At 43.5% G+C, this 17,593-nt stretch overlaps 3 protein-coding genes across 5 annotated transcripts in view; all 3 read right to left on the bottom strand.

The window, feature by feature from the left end:
* arhgef10 (Rho guanine nucleotide exchange factor (GEF) 10) overlaps positions 1-4,397 on the bottom strand; it is a 44,561-nt gene extending 40,164 nt beyond the window's left edge. For all 3 annotated transcript variants that reach the window (XM_005739007.1, XM_005739009.1, XM_005739008.2), the window contains exon 1: positions 4,181-4,397. The gene's annotated coding sequence lies outside the window, so the exon portion shown is untranslated. The remainder of the gene's footprint in view (positions 1-4,180) is intronic.
* A 1,553-nt stretch (positions 4,398-5,950) lies between these two features.
* cln8 (CLN8 transmembrane ER and ERGIC protein) lies at positions 5,951-9,094 on the bottom strand. Its single transcript, XM_005739006.2, has 3 exons — positions 8,970-9,094; positions 8,055-8,680; positions 5,951-7,708 (listed from the first exon to the last, which is right to left on the bottom strand). Exons 2-3 carry the CDS (start codon positions 8,592-8,594, stop codon positions 7,382-7,384), a joined length of 867 nt encoding a protein of 288 aa, XP_005739063.1. The 5' UTR covers positions 8,595-8,680; positions 8,970-9,094; the 3' UTR covers positions 5,951-7,381.
* A 4,099-nt stretch (positions 9,095-13,193) lies between these two features.
* The window catches only part of dlgap2a (discs, large (Drosophila) homolog-associated protein 2a), a 52,082-nt gene continuing 47,682 nt past the window's right edge, over positions 13,194-17,593 (bottom strand). Inside the window, exons 11-12 of the mRNA XM_013912393.1 lie at positions 15,601-15,753; positions 13,194-15,489 (exon numbers count right to left, since the gene is read on the bottom strand). Coding sequence (XP_013767847.1) covers positions 15,283-15,489; positions 15,601-15,753 — 360 coding nt within the window. The 3' untranslated portion in view covers positions 13,194-15,282. The remainder of the gene's footprint in view (positions 15,490-15,600; positions 15,754-17,593) is intronic.

Raw genomic sequence — 17,593 nt, 5'->3', positions numbered from 1 at the left:
GACTAATCGTGGCAGCCCTACACTCATGTAATCTCAGTGAAAATTAAAAATAAGAACAATCCAGTGTGATCAAACTGAAAACAACTAAAACTCTGAATCTTTATTTTTATTCCAGGGGCTTCGTACTTGGGTTTCCTTCTTAGTTTCGTGAGTCAGCTGTAACTGTTGTGAGCAGGTAAGTACACGACAAACACGCTCGTAACTCGGCTGACACGTTTTAAAGCGAGGAACTGTCAGCCGAAGCCAAACAGAAGCTTCAAAGCGTGACTCATCTCTCCCGTTAAAAGCATTGTTTGAGGTTTAGGAAAGCAGGAAAAGGATGGAAGGGAGAGGAAAGGGACTGAAACGTGTTCTTCTTCCTCCAAAGGCACTAAAGAGAAAAGTGGTTAAAAAAAAACTTGTTACTGAAACAGTTTTGTTTCTCATGTTTCTGTTTATTTGTAATATGTGTGAGTGAAGCTGATCTTCTGTCGGTCAGCCTGCAGATTCCTGCATTCCTCCCTGCTCCTGTAATTACTCCCACTTTGGTCCTTCTGCTTTCTTTTGGAGGAAAACTAAACACATTTCCAAATTACACCCTGCGCTGCTTGCGGTGTAGCGTGACTTCAAATGTGGTCTTCACCAAACAAGCACCTGTCTCACCCGTGAAGATGACCTGTAGCACAAACACAACATGACATCTGCAGCTTTGGTCACCAGCTTTGGACTGAGCCACACGAGCTGAGTGTGCGTATCTCACAAACCCTCGCTGAGAGGCCAAATACAGTCACAGTAATTCATTTTTAATTGTACCGCTAATCTATTTGGTGTTTAATTAAAAGGCAGTGCATTGCTGGCTTATCTCAGAGCCGTGATTTACGGCAGAGTGGAAGACAGCAGAAAAGGTAAAATCCTCTCCACAGTTGATGATACACTCAGCTGAGCGTGTCATTACATGCTGGGGCGGCTGAGCAATGCTGCGCAGACAGGAAAACAGTCATATGGCTTACAGCGTAATGCAGACAATTTGCTCACCTGTGTGCTCCTAATAACCTGCACATGCTACATAACAAACAGCACGTATGTTGCACACAGCAGGAGGCCGAGTGCAGAGGATTAGCTGTGACCTGTGTGGAGTGAGACAGAAACACCACAGCTGTCTTTGTCTTGATCTTAATTTTAAAATTACATTTCTATTAAATCGTGTTTCAAACATGTGAAACTCTTATAATCTTATTAACTGAAGCCACACCCAACCCGTGTCCATAGATGAGGCAGGGTTTCTTATCATGCACTAATCATCTACAGAAATCAAAGAATGACTGACTTGCATTTAAGCATGTAAGCTTTTAAACACAGATTTATTATAAAAAAAAGCCACTAACCCAAACACAGAGACCAATCAAAAATGTGCGACGCTGAGAGCTCGGCAAGAGGTTTGCAGCCGAGTCTTCTAGTGCGCACTTAAAGACAAGTGGCATTCCACACACAGGCTGAAAGTCATAAACAAAGCCTCGGGGGGGGGGTGCTGGGAGAGACAGGCGCTACGGGTGTCTGAGCTTTGCTCTGCAGCTCTGGGCAGAGCATCCTTCTGTTCGGATTACTGAACACAAGATCCCAGGCCTGCATGAGAGGCCCAGCAGTCTTAACAAAGTACTCGAAGATGTTTGTGAGGACGTTCAGGGCGCTGCAGCTCTTCATGATCAGAATTCAAGAGTAACAGCAGAGTTAAAAGGATGCTCCTGCTTCTCGGTCACTCTCATTAACACACTTTCAACATAGCTTACTTATACTTTGAACCACACGGTAAAAAATAAAGCGATGAGCATCCAGTAGAGCACCGGGGCTCACACAGTATGTGGGCCTCAACAACACCACCCACTCCAACCACAAACTCGGAGTCCTGACTGCTGGCAAGTTGAAAGCTCAGATCAGATCTGGGACCGAAGGAAATTCACAGGCACATATATCACTACCACAGTAAAGCAAGCAGTCCTCCCTACTGCTCACATGGCCCACCGTTTACTCCTCTCCAATGAATACAACCTCTCCTCACAGCACTGCAGGATAAAACCCACACAGAACACAAGAAGATAAGTCTGGTCCCCGTCAGCTACTACTTATAATTATAATGCAGCGGCGGTCGATTGTAGGGAGTACACTTCAATAATCAGATGCACGGGGCCGCAGGACTTTCATCTGATTACAGACGTGATTTATTGGGCTTGCCATAATGATGCATCACCCCACCATACAGTATGTATGAAGCGGTCTTTTGCAGGCAGATTCTGTTTTTAATAATACAAACAGCAAACACTGACATGACTCTGCCAGCCTGGGAATCACTCAGCAAAATAAAAGACTGCATTATGTTTCAAACGTGGTGTCCATTTGAAGACAGAGACCGTAAAGTCTTGGCTGTCACTCGTAACTGGTCTCCACCCACCCAGCGAGCCACACCAAAGCTCCGAGAAGCCAACATGTCACCAGAAACACACTATTTAGTGAGCGGTGATGAGCAGCCACTCTAAGGCGTTTTTGTTAACTGGCTGGATTTCAGCTCTGAAGGAATTTTAATGTGAATAGAGCAGCTCAATCAGATTACAATAAATGACCACAGGAAACCACGCCACTCCTGATCATCAGTGGGCTATGCATGGACTTGAAAAGGGTGGAAACAGTTCCCAAAGCCAAGAATATGAGTGACTCTTAGCTTTACTCATCCCTGGGCAGAGTCCTGAGCTACAGCTCATCTCACAGAGCACGGTGCTATCGCACAAAGGAAGGTAAAGCTCCCTAACAAGCCAGCGCTGTGTCAGTTTCTCTCGTCCACCTGCACGAGAGCAGCGGCCTTTCTTTCCCAGCTGTTGGCGAGCTATGCTGCTAATCCACGTCCCGTCTCGGTGGATGTTTGGCCGAGTTGTGGGTGGACAGTGACTCCATTAACTGCCTTTCGAAAAATGAATGGTATGCTCCTCTGCACGACCATTGTGTGCTCTGACACCCCCGAGCTCAGTCACGGTAAACAGTAGCTGCTATGGCAAAGCGGCGCTACAGGCTGCCCTGTCACAGTTACTTAACTAATTCCTGGTATTTCTCCATTAAAACGCACCTGTGTTCACAGACTGCTCCGAGCACAAGTGAGGACACTGAAGTCTGTGCTCTGTGTTCTCATGTTTGTGGCAAAGCTGGCTGTGATCTACAAAAGCATCTTCATAAAGGATTCTACGTGATGTACACGACATTAAGTGACAGCAGGCAGTTTAAGCACAGTAAAAACAGCCCACACTGGTGGAGCTATTAAGCATCTGTATTTACAGGCAGGCCTCTCCAGTTATTTGCCAAACAAATTACCAGCGGAGACTCTTGTGTGCAAGCATGTGCATGTGTGAGCCTTTCTTCCACCTCACCCTCGTCCTGGCTGAATGAACTGGACATGCACGACACTGGACAATACAAGCAGTGATCAAAGCATTCTTTGTATTTCTAACCATCATTGGAGATCTACCAAACCTCGGAGGGTTCCTTGAGGAACTTGACTTTTGTAGTGCAGATAGGCACCTACTAAACCTACCAAAGGCCAAACAGATGAATTAAACTGAGGTTTCACAGCCTGCTCAGACCAATCTTCCACTTGGCTGAAGCTGTGCAGGGCTTTGGCTGAGGAATGCTATGCATGACTACTTGGATCTGCAGCTCTGATTTATCCAGTTATGAATGATTTTTCGGAGTGTCAACTCCACGGGTGGTGCAGTGTTTTCAGTCCACATTTTTGTGTTCATAAAGCTGTTTGTTATCAGTTCTCTCAACCTCATCAAATCAGTCTTCAAACAGCAGTAAGATCAAAGTAAGAAGAAGAAACGTATGAAAATGTTACACGGCAGCTCAGAAACTTGGTGAATTCTTAAACAAACACAGAGGAGAGTTTGTTGATGTAATTCTTGTTCTTAAAGCAGATAGTTTCCGGATTAGGGTGCACTAATTGGCATAAATGCGCATAAAAGGCGCATTAGTGACTGTGTTATTGCAGGTATCTGACAGGGTTTGGGATCTTCTCCGTGGAAACTGACACGCCACGTTATAGCCAACATCTTTCTGCTTCAGGCTGACATCACTGCTCACTTCACCTCACAGTTGTCGGGACACATTTGTCAGGGTTATTCAGAACTTTGTAAAAAACCTACAAATGACCTCAACTTACCGTTCTGTGACGTGCTCCCAGGTGAATGACGTAATCCTTTCACAGCAAGCGTTAAACGCAAAACATTTCAGACTCCCGCACAACTTCAAACCTATCAAAACATCCACTTCTCGTCCTTTTTACTTCTCTCCCTTCGGTGCAAGCTGACTTCATCCATGAAAACCCTCTCACCCCCCCTCTCAGACGCTGATTGGCCGCCACAGCGCCACTAAGGGCTCTGATTGGCTGCGTAGAACGCCAATCAAACCTCCGCCGTCTTCTCCGGATTTTATGGGAAAGAAGTTCGAGCAAAGCGGACACGTGACGTGTGAGGTGGCTCCCCCCCTCACAGCTGTCCGGAGATGATGTTGAAGGAAGTTTTTAGCTTATCCGTTAAAACCTGAACCGAAAACAACGAAGGAGGGATTTTTGTCCCCGGGAGGCACGGATGTCCACGCTGATGAAGAGGCTGGACTGCTGCTTCACGCGTGATTTACAGGAGCAGACACATAAAGTTAGAATAACGAACTCTGAGCCTTTAACGCTGAAACTTTCACTTTTTTTTAAGGACACAATGTTTTTAAGCATTTTTTATAGATCCTTAAAAAATCCTGAGTAATTTCTCGTTTCTCTGACGGAGCTTTTTTTTCATGTCTTCACTTTAAAATGAAGTATCGCAATAAGCAAAGTGACTCTTCAGACTGTAACAGATCTGTGTACGAGACAAACCTGCGGCAGCCCTGTGCTGCTGTTCAGGGGGAAATCATCCTTAAATATGCAAGAATGTGCTGACGGTTTATGGCAATGTTGAAAAAGAAATCAATTGAAAACTGGAGGTAATTATTCCCATTGCGCCACCTACAGGCAGATCCTCTGTTGCACATCTTACAGTCTAAGCTAAGCCCACCTCTTTCATTCTCCTCCCCCCTCAGCTCACACTGAGCTTCCCACCCGAAATGTAAGAGGGGGAAGGAACAGCCCTACAATAAAATCAGACATCCTCCCCTTTGAGCAAACATGTTGAATGGCTGCCAGTTAAATGTCACAGCTGCAGCATCTGCCTATCAATTTTGTTTAAAGCCTACATTACAGGTCCTTCAGTGCAACGTCACCCTCTGCTCTCCAGACCTGTGTGAACATGCCCCACTTACATGAATTTCTGGGTCACATGCAGGAGCATGGTGACAGGAGAAAAAAAAAAAAAACAGAAGAAAGAGACACAATAACCAAGGAAACACTTTATTTTGAAACTCGGTAGTTTAAATGAATGCACAGTCCAACATAGATAACACAGAAGCTGTTAGTATATGGCACTGAATCAACAGGACATCTGTCCCACGGTAGTTCCCCAATTTTACAATCTGAATCTAACATGATCAGATTTATTTAAAGTGAGATCAGAGCTACAGCTAAAACAACATTTCACTCTTTACGAAGATTAAATTACTGAAGGTGTGAAAAGCAGAAAAGTTTAAATCTACTGGACTGAGGCTTCGAAGCGTTTTCCACTTTATTTAACACACAGGCAGCTTTTGTGCAGGCCGAGCCAAAGGTGTTAATGTGCACGCTGTAGAAAGAAAATTACAACTACGTGCACAATTAAAATGTCTTAAAAAATTACTGAATATAACACATAATTCTGTTTCCCATGTACAATAACAACACAGGGCTATTCTGTTAATGAGAACTAAAAGCAGAGCAGTTAAAGTGGGATATTGTGGAGAAGTTGAACATTTGCAGCGAAAGACAAATAAAACCTTTCCTATGGTTTAAATACAGGAACACACACAATCGCCATTAGTATGTTTTTATAAAAATCCCACACACATAAAATAAAACTCAGTGGATTTTAGAATACACCATAAATAAAGATGGGCTGCACCAGTTTAAACCACAGTTATCAGGGTCAGAGGTTTGCTTAGTGTAAGCACTAGTTCAGTATTTTTTCAGCACAGTAAAGCCTTTGTGAAGCGGACTGCTGTGACTCAGTGTAACTCCGCCATGATACATGCTTGTTTCTCTGCTGATGCAGTCCAAACACACCAATCTGATCAACACTTAGTATCTAATAACTTCAATGAGTAAACCTATGAGAGGTCATCCTCAAACATGATCCAGTTTTACCCCACTCAGGCAGCAGAGCTGTGTAACAAAGGGTCCACTCTGGAGTTCACAGTGCTTTGATTTAGAGACACTTCACGCTCACCTCAAACTTCCCTAAACAGACGGAGCAAATTTCACTGTCAATATGTACACAATAGAAACAGCTGTGGGCCGACAACATCTACTCCCAACTCATATTTAAGTCCAGTTTAATTCTGGTCTTTATCTCAAAGCAGATTTTGCTTATTAAAGCTTTTGTTGATCTTAAACTTACTGATTTTTAATGCAGGAGCTGCTCTCATACATATTTTATACTGAAAAAAAGTAATTTATTACTTTAAAAGTGGATACTTGCAACACTTGTTAAAAAGGTGTGAAATCGCACCATTGCCAACTCTTTGCTGCATCGATAATACTTGTGTGTATAATGAACCACGAAGTCCTGTTATGAGCCTGGAAAAACCCAGACAGTAATACCAGAGTCCTGAAATAAAACGAAATCGAAATAAAAGCTGTGCAGTGAAAGATTCTGTTTCACACTCTGTTGTGATCATATGTAAACCTTTGTCAGGAGCAAAGTCTCTTTATGCCCTTTTTCCACTAGCACCTACACAACTCAATTACTTAGTTTAAAGGGTTTCCATTAGGTGAGTTTGTGAGGAGCTGAGTCAGACCAAAAATGTGACATTGGGAGACTTCATGCCACCGATTGGCCAGGGATGTCACTGGATGAGTCATGAGAGCGACTCCTTCACAAGAATCAAATCTGCCATTTTTCAAACCCAACAACGAAGGAAATGGAGACACAAACTTCTTTTACCCGAAGTCTGACAAGAAAACGCAGACTGGGACTTTCTGCCCACCTTGCTATGATGACCCCGCCCACATTGAGGTACTACACAATTGTAAAAACTGAGTAGAGTTGAGCTGAGGTGGTGCTAGAGGAAAAGATGCGTTACAGAACAAAGGACTAGAGAGCCCAAGGGGCTTAAAAAGAAGTCCCAGTCTAACAAACGTAGAATTTAAAACAAGCATCCATCAAAAGTCAGCTCCCACTCAGTCTCAAATAATAAAATAAAAAGCCATAACTGAAACAGGAAATGACACCGATGATACTCCTTAACTGGCATGAGGTTTTCCAGAAGCCTCAGGCTGACCGTCGGTGGTGCCGTTCAGTGGGATCGCCTTGTTGCCAAAGTTCCAGTCCACAGGATTAAGAAGCTGCATTGTCTTCTTGTGGGTCCATATGGGGTTGAGGATAAGTGTGAGCAGAGTGAGGCCGGTGAAGAAGAGTATTAGCGGGGGCAGGGGCGCATGGGTCCACAGCTCCACCCGGTGGGTCAAGGTTACCCACCACATGTAGTAAGAGAGTACCATTCGACAGTGAAACATGTGAATCATCACCCACTGGTTGGCTTTCCAGAACAGAGTGCATGCCCAGCCAGCCTGTCAGGGGAGACACAATCTGTCAGACACATTCTCTTTACTTCACATTCATGCAAAATCTGTTCAGTAAACCAGTGAGCAGAAGGAACAGAGAAAACTGTGGTTAGTGCTTCAGATTTTTGTTGTTTTTAAAAGGGAACTTCCTCTTTCTAAGAACGTTCTGGTACAGTGAACATAATCACAAGGTGCACAAGACCCAGGAGGAAGCAAAACTTACAAGTCAAGAAAAAGGTCAAGCCAGTGAGATGCTACAGAAAGCCGGGCCTGGACTTACCAAAGATTACGTACAAATACAAGTCCGGAGAATGAGATGAAAGGTACGTGCATGTGACACGATCATGCTTACCTTCAGCAGCATCCAGGATATACAGGTGAATGGCGTGCTCATCTCCAGCAGGAGGGTGACCATGGGCAGGAAGTGGCCCAGGGAATCCCACACCACCGCCCCCACGTATCCCGACAGGGCGAAGAAATGGTGCGTGGCCAGTGGGAGGTCGAATGACCAAAACACCACACTGGAGGCGTGAAGTGCAACATTCTCAAATGCAAAAAAGCCCGTGGCTGTGAGCACGTTAAACCATGACCAGTCTTCCTGGCCCCTCACTTTGTCTCTGGTGATTGAGGAGTCTTCAGTGAGGGCCCGGAGACCGGCTACTGTACTCTGGATCCCAAACACTGCCCGGGTGGCAGCAAGGTTCCAAAAAACCTTTTCTTTGGCCAGCAGGGACTTGTAGGTCTGGCACAGAGACACAGACAGGAGGTGACAGAAGAGGAACACTGCAGTATAGAAGCAGAAGCCAAGGCCGATGAGCTGGAGGCGATAGTCCCATAAGAAGTACTCTGCACTGGGCTGGGAGAGGCGGCCGGTGTGCTGCTCGGAGGCCATGGCGCTTTACGGAGGATCACCGAACCTGAGCTCGGGGAGGGTCACCTGAAGGTGGAGCTGCTAGGAGCATGGTGTGTGTGGCCCACCTGCAACAGACAGACAACACACCATCCATTAACGCAGCACTGTGCCTGTGAAACCACTCCACGAAGCCGTGGACCTCGGTACACACGGATCATTTTATTTAAACTCTATGTAAGCCTTCAATCTGTGTTCATTTCATCCGCCGGTGACAAACTTTCACTACAGAGTTCTTCGAAAGAAGAGTCAGAGAAAAGTTCGATGTTAACATCGCGACATATCTCACAGAATATTTAAAAATGATTAAATCTAAAGCAGTTTACTTACTAACTAACACAGAAACGTGTAACTTACCGGACAGAAGCGTTTCCAGGGAATACAGCGTCCCTCTGTAACCGCTAGTACCCCCAAACAGGAAAACTCACATCATACGACTCCAATTTGGTCATGTGACATCCACACAGGAAGTTCAGCCTCGCTGTACTTTGCAGACATCCCATTGGTCAGCGCTGATCAGCCGTAGAATCCCATTGGTTGCCTCTTATTTATATTTTCTGTCTGGAAACAGCCTCTTTAATATTAATCACGATTATCTATTATTACGACCGGATTCCTGTAGAAGAAGTCGCAAGATTCACCTGAATAAACCGCTTAACAAATAGTAAGATAAACAAATAAAGCCTCACAGTAATAAATAATATAGTCATGTCAATAAAATGCAACTTTCTGCTAAAAAAAGGAAGAAGTAATAAACGTGTGCACAGAACTGCATTTTTAACTATTAGAGGTGTGCTACTGGAACATGGCATGTGTGTCTATCTCCGTCCAGCAGAGGGAGCCCTTGCATTGTGAGATTCAAATGAAGTGGCCTCGCTTACATTTTTCGTGGTTTTGTTTTTGAGGAGTTGATGTGCTAAAGCTTTGATTTATTTTATTTCACTGTATTATTAATGTGTTTTATTTTCATTTGTTGAAAGAGCCTTTTAACAAATAGGAGCGGACCTTGTGTTCTACTCTCACTGGACACTTTCTCAGCTTCCTCTCAGGTTTACTGGGTAAGACAAATTACCCATTGTTGTTTACCTGGCAAAGAGCTCATAGGTCAGAATTCTGCAGGAATGAAAAGCATTGAAAACATGTAATATCGAGCATATCTTTGCCTGACTTCGACCTTTATGGCCATTACAAGGTCTTTGAAACATTTGGACACGGATCATCTGAAGTTTAGAGTACTGATACTGTACCAGTGGTCGCATTCTTGCAGACAGTCAGCCTGCAGATCTGTAGAATTTATGGATGCTGCCATTGCTGTGGTGCATGAAATGCATTACAAGAATATAACCTGCAAATTTTAAAATGTAGCCATGCTGGGATATAGATTATGTCAATGCTGAATATAGAACTCTTTAGTGCCAGAAGCATTATGTGGGTTGCTTTAAAGAATGGTGTTCAAGGGTAAGCTGAACACATGGGCACTGTCGACTCGCATCAAGAAGCACCTGTGTGATGTTGCGTTTTCTCTCCAAAGGCGTGCATGGGGTAAGGTTAAATGCTGGTTCTAAATTGGCTGTAGGTGTGACCGTGAGCTTGAAGGGTTGTCATCCTCTGCGCGCTAGCCCAGCGACAGACTGACAACCTTTCCACAGTGGACCCTGTGACAGCTGGGGTAGGCCTCGGCTCCCCCGTGACCCTGAATTGGATAAGATTGATTTATAGTAAGCCGACGCACGCTGATCGCTTTTGTTAGATGTGAAAAAACAGTTATTCTTTTATATTCTTTCAGTTATTCTTTTATATAAATGCCAGTTTTTTGGTGAACCTCCTGACACACTATGAACATCGGAAAGTAAGTGTACCAATTTCTTTGACTGATGATTCAGAGCTACACTTCATCTTTATTTCACTGCTATTTTCGTTAGTGGGCCACAGATCTAAAATGCATGAAATGTCAAGAGCAGTCTGATGAATTCGTTTAGCTCCCCTCTGGTGAGAGAAAATCCCTCCGCTGGAAGTACAGTTACTGTTAGGAAAGGCATCAGAAAGCTGTAATTCTGGCATACCCACTCCAGTGGATTAAATGCAGTGTAATGTATAATGTCTAAGTTTACGTGAATACTTTTGCTGTGATGATCACAACAGCAGTGAGTTACTGTTCAAAGTAAAAAGGACCACAAAGACAAACTTGTCTCAAACTTTTTCTCAAAAAATTTAATTGCAGAATTATTTACACTGAGTGAACTAAGCAATGATCAACGAGTCAAATAGGCAAAATCTCCCAACAGCTCTGAAAGAATGGAGGAAAATGCATATGGTATAATAATACAAAATAAATTAACGATAAGGTAACTTGCACTGAAAGAACGCGCCTTGAGAGATGCACGTGTGGCAGACTTAAATAAATACATAACAAATGTACATCAGTGTGACAGTGTCATAATTCTTAAAAACAAGAATAAATAAGCCTACATTCAGAATCAGGTTTTTTTTTTTTTGCATGCCATCATATCAGCTTAGAAAGGAACCATAACAAAGTGAGAATAACAGCAAAACATGAGCAAGTGCAGAAAATAGTTGTTTCAATGAAGCATATATTTTATATTTATATATCTATATATATATTTCTTTACAAATAATGAATATTTGGCATTATATTCATCCTTCCTATAGATATGATATACAAGAGATGAAAATAGTTTTAGCTAAACAACTACCTTTTTTCATTTTGTCTAGTAATTATAGAGTTGTTTCACATTCCAACTTCTAGGAAGTGTTGTATCAGTGTGTTTCTTTCCATGGCACGATTACCAAAAAGTCCCCTTGAAATAGTTCACGTCATGGGTTCTAGAGTTTAAAGCGCATAGACAGTCGTACCAGAAGTGAGGCCACAGAATGTGTAGATACAAGCTCAAACGGCATGTTTGGAGATGGGTCGGCGACGGCAGTCATGGTTTGATTACGTAAAACTAATGTGCAGTAAGAACTTTACAGTTTGCTGGATAAGTCAAAGACATTGCACTTGCAGTTGGCCGCTGCCCTCCTGGCACTGAATACAGCATTGTTGAAATTTTGTACGCTCGGGGTTCACACGAGGTTTCAGCGGGCCACCTAAAGAAAAGCGCTGCAACTGCATCCTCAAAAGAAGACTCCCTTGGCGCTCACAGTATCGGATTCATGCTGCGCGTCATCCAGAAGGATTCAGCGCAGAATAAGCGCTACAGTCGGCTTCGAGGGAATACAAGATCGCTCTGTGAAAAAGAGTTCATGTGAGAATGCGTTTACACCTCAAAAGAAGCTGTGTCATCGATGGAAAACGATTTTCACTGGGAGACAAAACCCAGCCGTCAGAGCAGCGAGGTTTGTCTCTGGGGTGATGAGGGAGGGATGATTTCTGCACAGTTCTTATCTCTAAATGCATCTGTAAATTTACTCCCACTTGTCTCCTTATTGCCCTTTTCCATCTCCCCTGGTTCCTTCAAGGTCCGACTAGAAAAAAAGGCCTCCTGGCAAATTATGCGATGCGTCTTAAAGGTGCAAATGAAATGCTTGAAACTGAATCAGGTGGCGGTTATACTACGTTTTTCACGGCCCTGCTCGAGATACGTAAGGGAGAAACTCCTCAGTCGTTTCAGCCTCAGCCCAGCAGAAACATGTAGTGCTGATGCTTAAGTTCTACAGTGCAGGCCACAATTCAGCAATACATTTATCAACACAAGCTTTGAAGGGCCTTGGAGGCAGTTTGCTTGATCTCACCAAGGACCCAAAATCTTACATAAGCTGCTTTGCTTAGTCAAAGAGAGGCTAAAAATGACCCGGCGCAGCAGCGAGCGATCCTCACATGAACAGCCTTCCAGCTACAGAACAGCACACAGCACCAGCAGTTTGGGCCTCAGCGCCGAGCTCTCGTCTCCTCTAAGCCAGCATATGTCAACCCGAGTCTGTCTCTCTGCCGTCTGTCTGCCACTGTGGCAACAGCAGGGGAACGTCCCCGCTCTGCCAACTGCCTGGCATCGCACACCCAGACGCTTTCCAGATACCCACTGTCTCACTATTAAAGCTCCCTGCCTCTGCAATGAAAAACCCAACAGAATTCGAGCTCGCCGTGTTTTCTTGTTTCATTATTGAAACGCTGTCACTCCATTGCAGACTTTGGTTACCTGGTCATTCTGTAATGTGTTGTCTGAGGTTTGCTACAAGAAGTTTGGCAGATAAGGAATGTGTCATACATGGTAGCTTGAAAACAAGTGTGAATCCCACGTATGCTCGGAGTTTGTCTTCAAGGATGCGCATGGTTCAAAAAATACTGCGTTTACTCAAAAGTACAATTCGCAGGAGCAAAAAGTAAATCAAGGTATCTAAAATACAATTTATCAAACAGCTGATGGCACGGCGATGGCGTGTAGATCTGTGTGGGGGTGCGGCGGGCGATGGAGGTCAGGCCACAGCTGGGTAGTAATAGGAAAATGACGCGCAGACCTTAGATTGACTTAGAGTCAGCATTGTGCTACAAAAACAAGATCCACGCTCACACATCAGCAACACACACACACACACACACACACACACACACACACACACACACACACACACACACACTATTCAAATCCAGGGACTTTGTTTTTTTACTGCTATCATATGATTCATATCCCTGAACCCACCCATAATGAAGCCAGGCACTCGGGCACAATTAGTCATAAAAATAGATTTTTAAAGTGATGTACCGTTCAGTGGACAGCGCATTATTTCGACTTGATTATTTGTCTAGTACTGTACTGATTAAATAAAAAGCAGCACCATTTAGTGGGTTGATTATCCCAAAGGTTTTACTAATAGACTTCAGTCTTTAGGTCAATGATTTGACAGCGACATCAGCAACACAGTGGAGCGAACGTCGAAATCACCGGCACCAAAGTTTCATAATTAAGCAGCAGAATTTTAGCGTTTTGCTCAGAATGAATTTATGAGGAACACAATCACGGACCAGGATTGGATCAAACCAGCTATTCCTTCACTGATTACAATAGTTTTATTGGTGTGTATTGCGCCCGTACAGATTGACAGCAAACTATTTTGAGTCGTGGACCCCTGGAGGTCCCCGAACCACACTTTGAAAACCCCAGACCTCTGTAACAGTTGCATATATAGATGAAGGTGATCTTTAGCTTTTGTTTGTGTGGAATTTAGGATTGTGCAAATCTCCATTCACTGCTTAAAATTGGCATCGGTGTGCACAGCCCGTTCTTTCTGTTCAGCAGGGCTCTTGCAGAGTTTTAGCTATTTGAGACTTGCTGCTTGCATCCCTCTGGAAAAGCCTTTGCCCCAATTTCATTTCATTATTCCCCATCTTTTCCTAAAGGGTGTCAGCCACAGGGAGACTTCAAACTACACTGAACTTTTCAAGAAATGGGAAAAATTACAAAGTACTTCATAGATTAAAGAAGCGCGTATGCAGATATTTTGTTTATGTTTTGACATTTTTCTCTCCATCACTCCTCATTAACTGTGGCTGAGGGTGCAACTTGAAAGGGCCTGACAGAAGCATGTCGGATGAAAAGACGGCCGTGCGGCGTAGAGTGTGTGCGCGATCAAAATGACTGCATGTGTGCAACAAATCCAGAGGAGTCAAGAGCAAAAGAAAGGGCGGGAAACACGATGAATATTCATCCCACTCACAATTCAAAAATACAACAGTACTATTGTGAACTGGGGTATGTACATTTCCCTTGGAAATACAGAGAACTGTAATAAGTGCATAAGTGCATTTGTCTACACATTTCAATCTAAGGAGTTACAGACACTTTCATACTGGTTTCTACTGCATTGACATGATGAACGTGTTGGCACAAGACTTGCATGTTTTCAGCTTCAAGTAAATGTCGATATCTGAAAGTTGGCAACGTGAGATATATAGGAAAGATGTTTGAAATGTGCGCGTTGATGAGCTGATGTCATTCTTCCACCAATCCAGCCCATGAAGAATGTTTGACTACAACCAGATTGGGTAGAAAGCTGCATTTTTCAACACTGACCAGTCCAGAGCTTATTTAGGGCTGCCTGAATAACCTTGGATGTGTAACCAGTGCCACATGCACACAGTTGAGGTATTTCAAGCATTGGCACTTTGCAAAGACTTGAACTTACAACAATTTAGTGATACTTAGCTTCTTATTCCCCAAAAGAAAAGAAATCATAAGGTAATTTTCAAATGATCAAAAAGTATCGAAGGGCTACTAACTTTAACCGTTTTTGAACAACTTGAAATAAATAAATCTCTCATTTACTCTTTTAGCTCAAAGGCCTGGTTGCTGGTAGGTTCTCAAAGCTGCACTTTTTAAATGGCACTTTGCAAATGCTGAAAAACTACAGATGTATCCATCCAGGACACTGGATGAGAGAGCTTGTAGGTCGGGTGTCATGAGAGTGAGCTAAGGAGAAACCCAAGCGACTCATGTCAGACATACATTTCTGCTAACACTCGCTCTGGATGCAGGAGTATAGCCTTGGCGCATCCTACAGTCCGCTGGGGTTTTGGCGATGGGCACTGAGGATGGCTATCAGATCAGACGACAGATGGATAAAGGAAGAGTAGAGAGATTAGCAGTCTAGAAAAAGGCTAGTTTTAAAGTTTTGTTTGAAATAGGGAGACACGTTAGCCCCTGACCCGATCCTCTCAAAGTCTAGTCTGAGCCTCTGGAATATAGATCTCGATGCTGTCCGCTCGCTCCGAGGCTGAGTTTTGCCGGAAAGAGGCCGCCCGCTTGGCTGCCATGAGCCGTCGGCGGGCTTCCTGCCGGTGCCGATCTGGGAGGTCCAGGGATTTCTCCCTCGTCATTGCACTCTTCTGTCGAATTGTCTTCTTTGGTACGGGAGCTGGTGCCTTTAGAAAGAAGAGAGAAAGATTAAAATGCAATTTTGCGTTTTATTAGAAAATCCTTTTTGTTTGCTCCACATTTTTTTAAGAATCAGTCTGCAAGCAGTGAGTCCTCACCTTCTTCTCTGGGCTATCTACAGGCCTCCAGTTGTTGTTCTTGATCTGCTGCAGCTGGTCAAATTTTATGGTGACGTCATCGATGGAGAGCTGCAGCAGGTCCCAGAACCCAGCCAGGTCCTGAGAGGTGGGTCGCGGCATGGCACTGGGGTCCTACGCAGCACGGGCACAAGAGGAAAGATCAAATACTCTTAAGAGTGTTCAAGTGGTGAGGTAGATACTATAATGTAACACCGCACATGTGGGCCACCCTGCTTACTGCACTTCAGCTCCAGTCCACTAGATGTCCTCGTCATATTCAAAACTAGTGATTGAAACGAGGGGCAACAGCTTGTGTTGGAGAGCGGTCCCGTCATTCGTTCATGAATGGGGCCTGAAATACTAAGCCGACTTTGTCGGTGCAGACCTATTCATCACTTGATATCTGAAATGAAAGGAACATCCGACTGAAAGGTGCCTCATTGTCTCAGTAACTGCTGCAGGTTAAATGAGTCATGGGTTTGAGTTTACCGTGTGCTGGTCCCTCTTTCTTTCATTAAATTAGCTTCTTCCTTCTTCCAAGCTGAATATTCTTGCGAAGGCTTTTCATGATAAGGAAGCACAACCTGCGTACGCCTGAAGAGAATTTCTGAGCTGATTTTATGTGTTGATCGCCGCCAACGAGGACCCGGGTACACCGGTTTGTGCTCTAGGACAATAACGTCTAAAAAACATGATCATGAGAGGCTCTTAAACTGATGCAGGGAGAAAAAAGATTGATGGTCTTGAGGTAAATGTGTGCATATTATTAACCTTTGTTCATTACAAATTCTAATTTAATTGCAAATTTCTTTATTCCCAAATCCAACGCAGAAATGCGATTAGAAACAGGCTCTCTTAGGAGGCTTTGTTTGATTTCAGGGCTTGATGGTGTGGAGCACAACACTGTCACAGCTCAGGCTGCAGCACACCCTGCACTGTATTCAGGATTTTGTTTTTATTCATATATTTCCATCCATGTTTTACTTTATAACTTCAACTATTTCAGCTCCATGGTTTCATAAACTTTGCACCGATCAAACATCTGTGCTGTGACTCGACAACCAGAGATGGTCAAGCTCTAAAACATTATGACATTTGAAGAGTGCAGCAGAGTAGATGTAGTTTTTTATATGATGGGGGCTTGTTATTTAAGTTTTGAAGTTCCCAACTCATTTGGTTTCTTGTGCATTAAGTAATCAGATAATTATTTTTAGCCAAACAAACAGCAAGGAGTCGCTAAAATGATCTCAAAAATATCATCTTTGGCCCCAAGTGTAGAAATTCATTAACCAATTAAAATGTTATTTCTTCAGCTCTTTCCTAAAGTTGTATCTGTTGCAACATCACACACAGATATTAAACTTACAGTATTGCTAATCATACTTTGCTTACTGTGACTCCATAGGGGTTACATTCGGCTTTGATATTTGTACAGTATTATGAGATTAGCATAATTCTCCTTCATAAAGCAAGCCATTTGAAAAAAACAAAAACCCTAAGATTTCAAACATGAGTGTCCACCATGTGAGGAATGCCAGAAACAGAATTCACTCCTGTTATCTCTAATTACTGAGAGATGGACTCAGAACTCCATCAGCTTTATTCTGACCTCTGTGCCTGTGATGTTCGCCAAACTCCAAAGTCTCAAGGCTTCAGATATTCAGAGCTGGCAGATTTGGAAGGAGTCGGTGAGTTTTAAGCTTCGGCTGTGTCTGTGTGTGCTTCAAATCCTGGAAATTCTCCCAGAGAAGCACTCTGTGCACACCGTTCGTTTTAATTCAGGCTTCCTAAATGTTGATTGAGACGTTAAAGAAAAGCAGGCTCCTAAAACAAGATGAGACGTCCTTTTAAGTTTCTCATTTGTGGACATTTCACAAACCAAGGCGGTGTATGAAATATTGTTTCATATGGATTTATGGCATGATCAAGGTTGCTGGTTTGTTGAGTAAACATTCATAACACCGTCTCCTTC

Source organism: Pundamilia nyererei, unplaced genomic scaffold (assembly GCF_000239375.1).
Source record: "Pundamilia nyererei isolate P.nyererei 1_Seehausen unplaced genomic scaffold, PunNye1.0 scaffold00088, whole genome shotgun sequence".
Lineage (NCBI taxonomy): Eukaryota > Metazoa > Chordata > Actinopteri > Cichliformes > Cichlidae > Pundamilia > Pundamilia nyererei.
The sequence above is the reverse complement of the archived record's forward strand: the minus strand, read 5'-3'. Positions and strand labels throughout refer to the sequence as shown.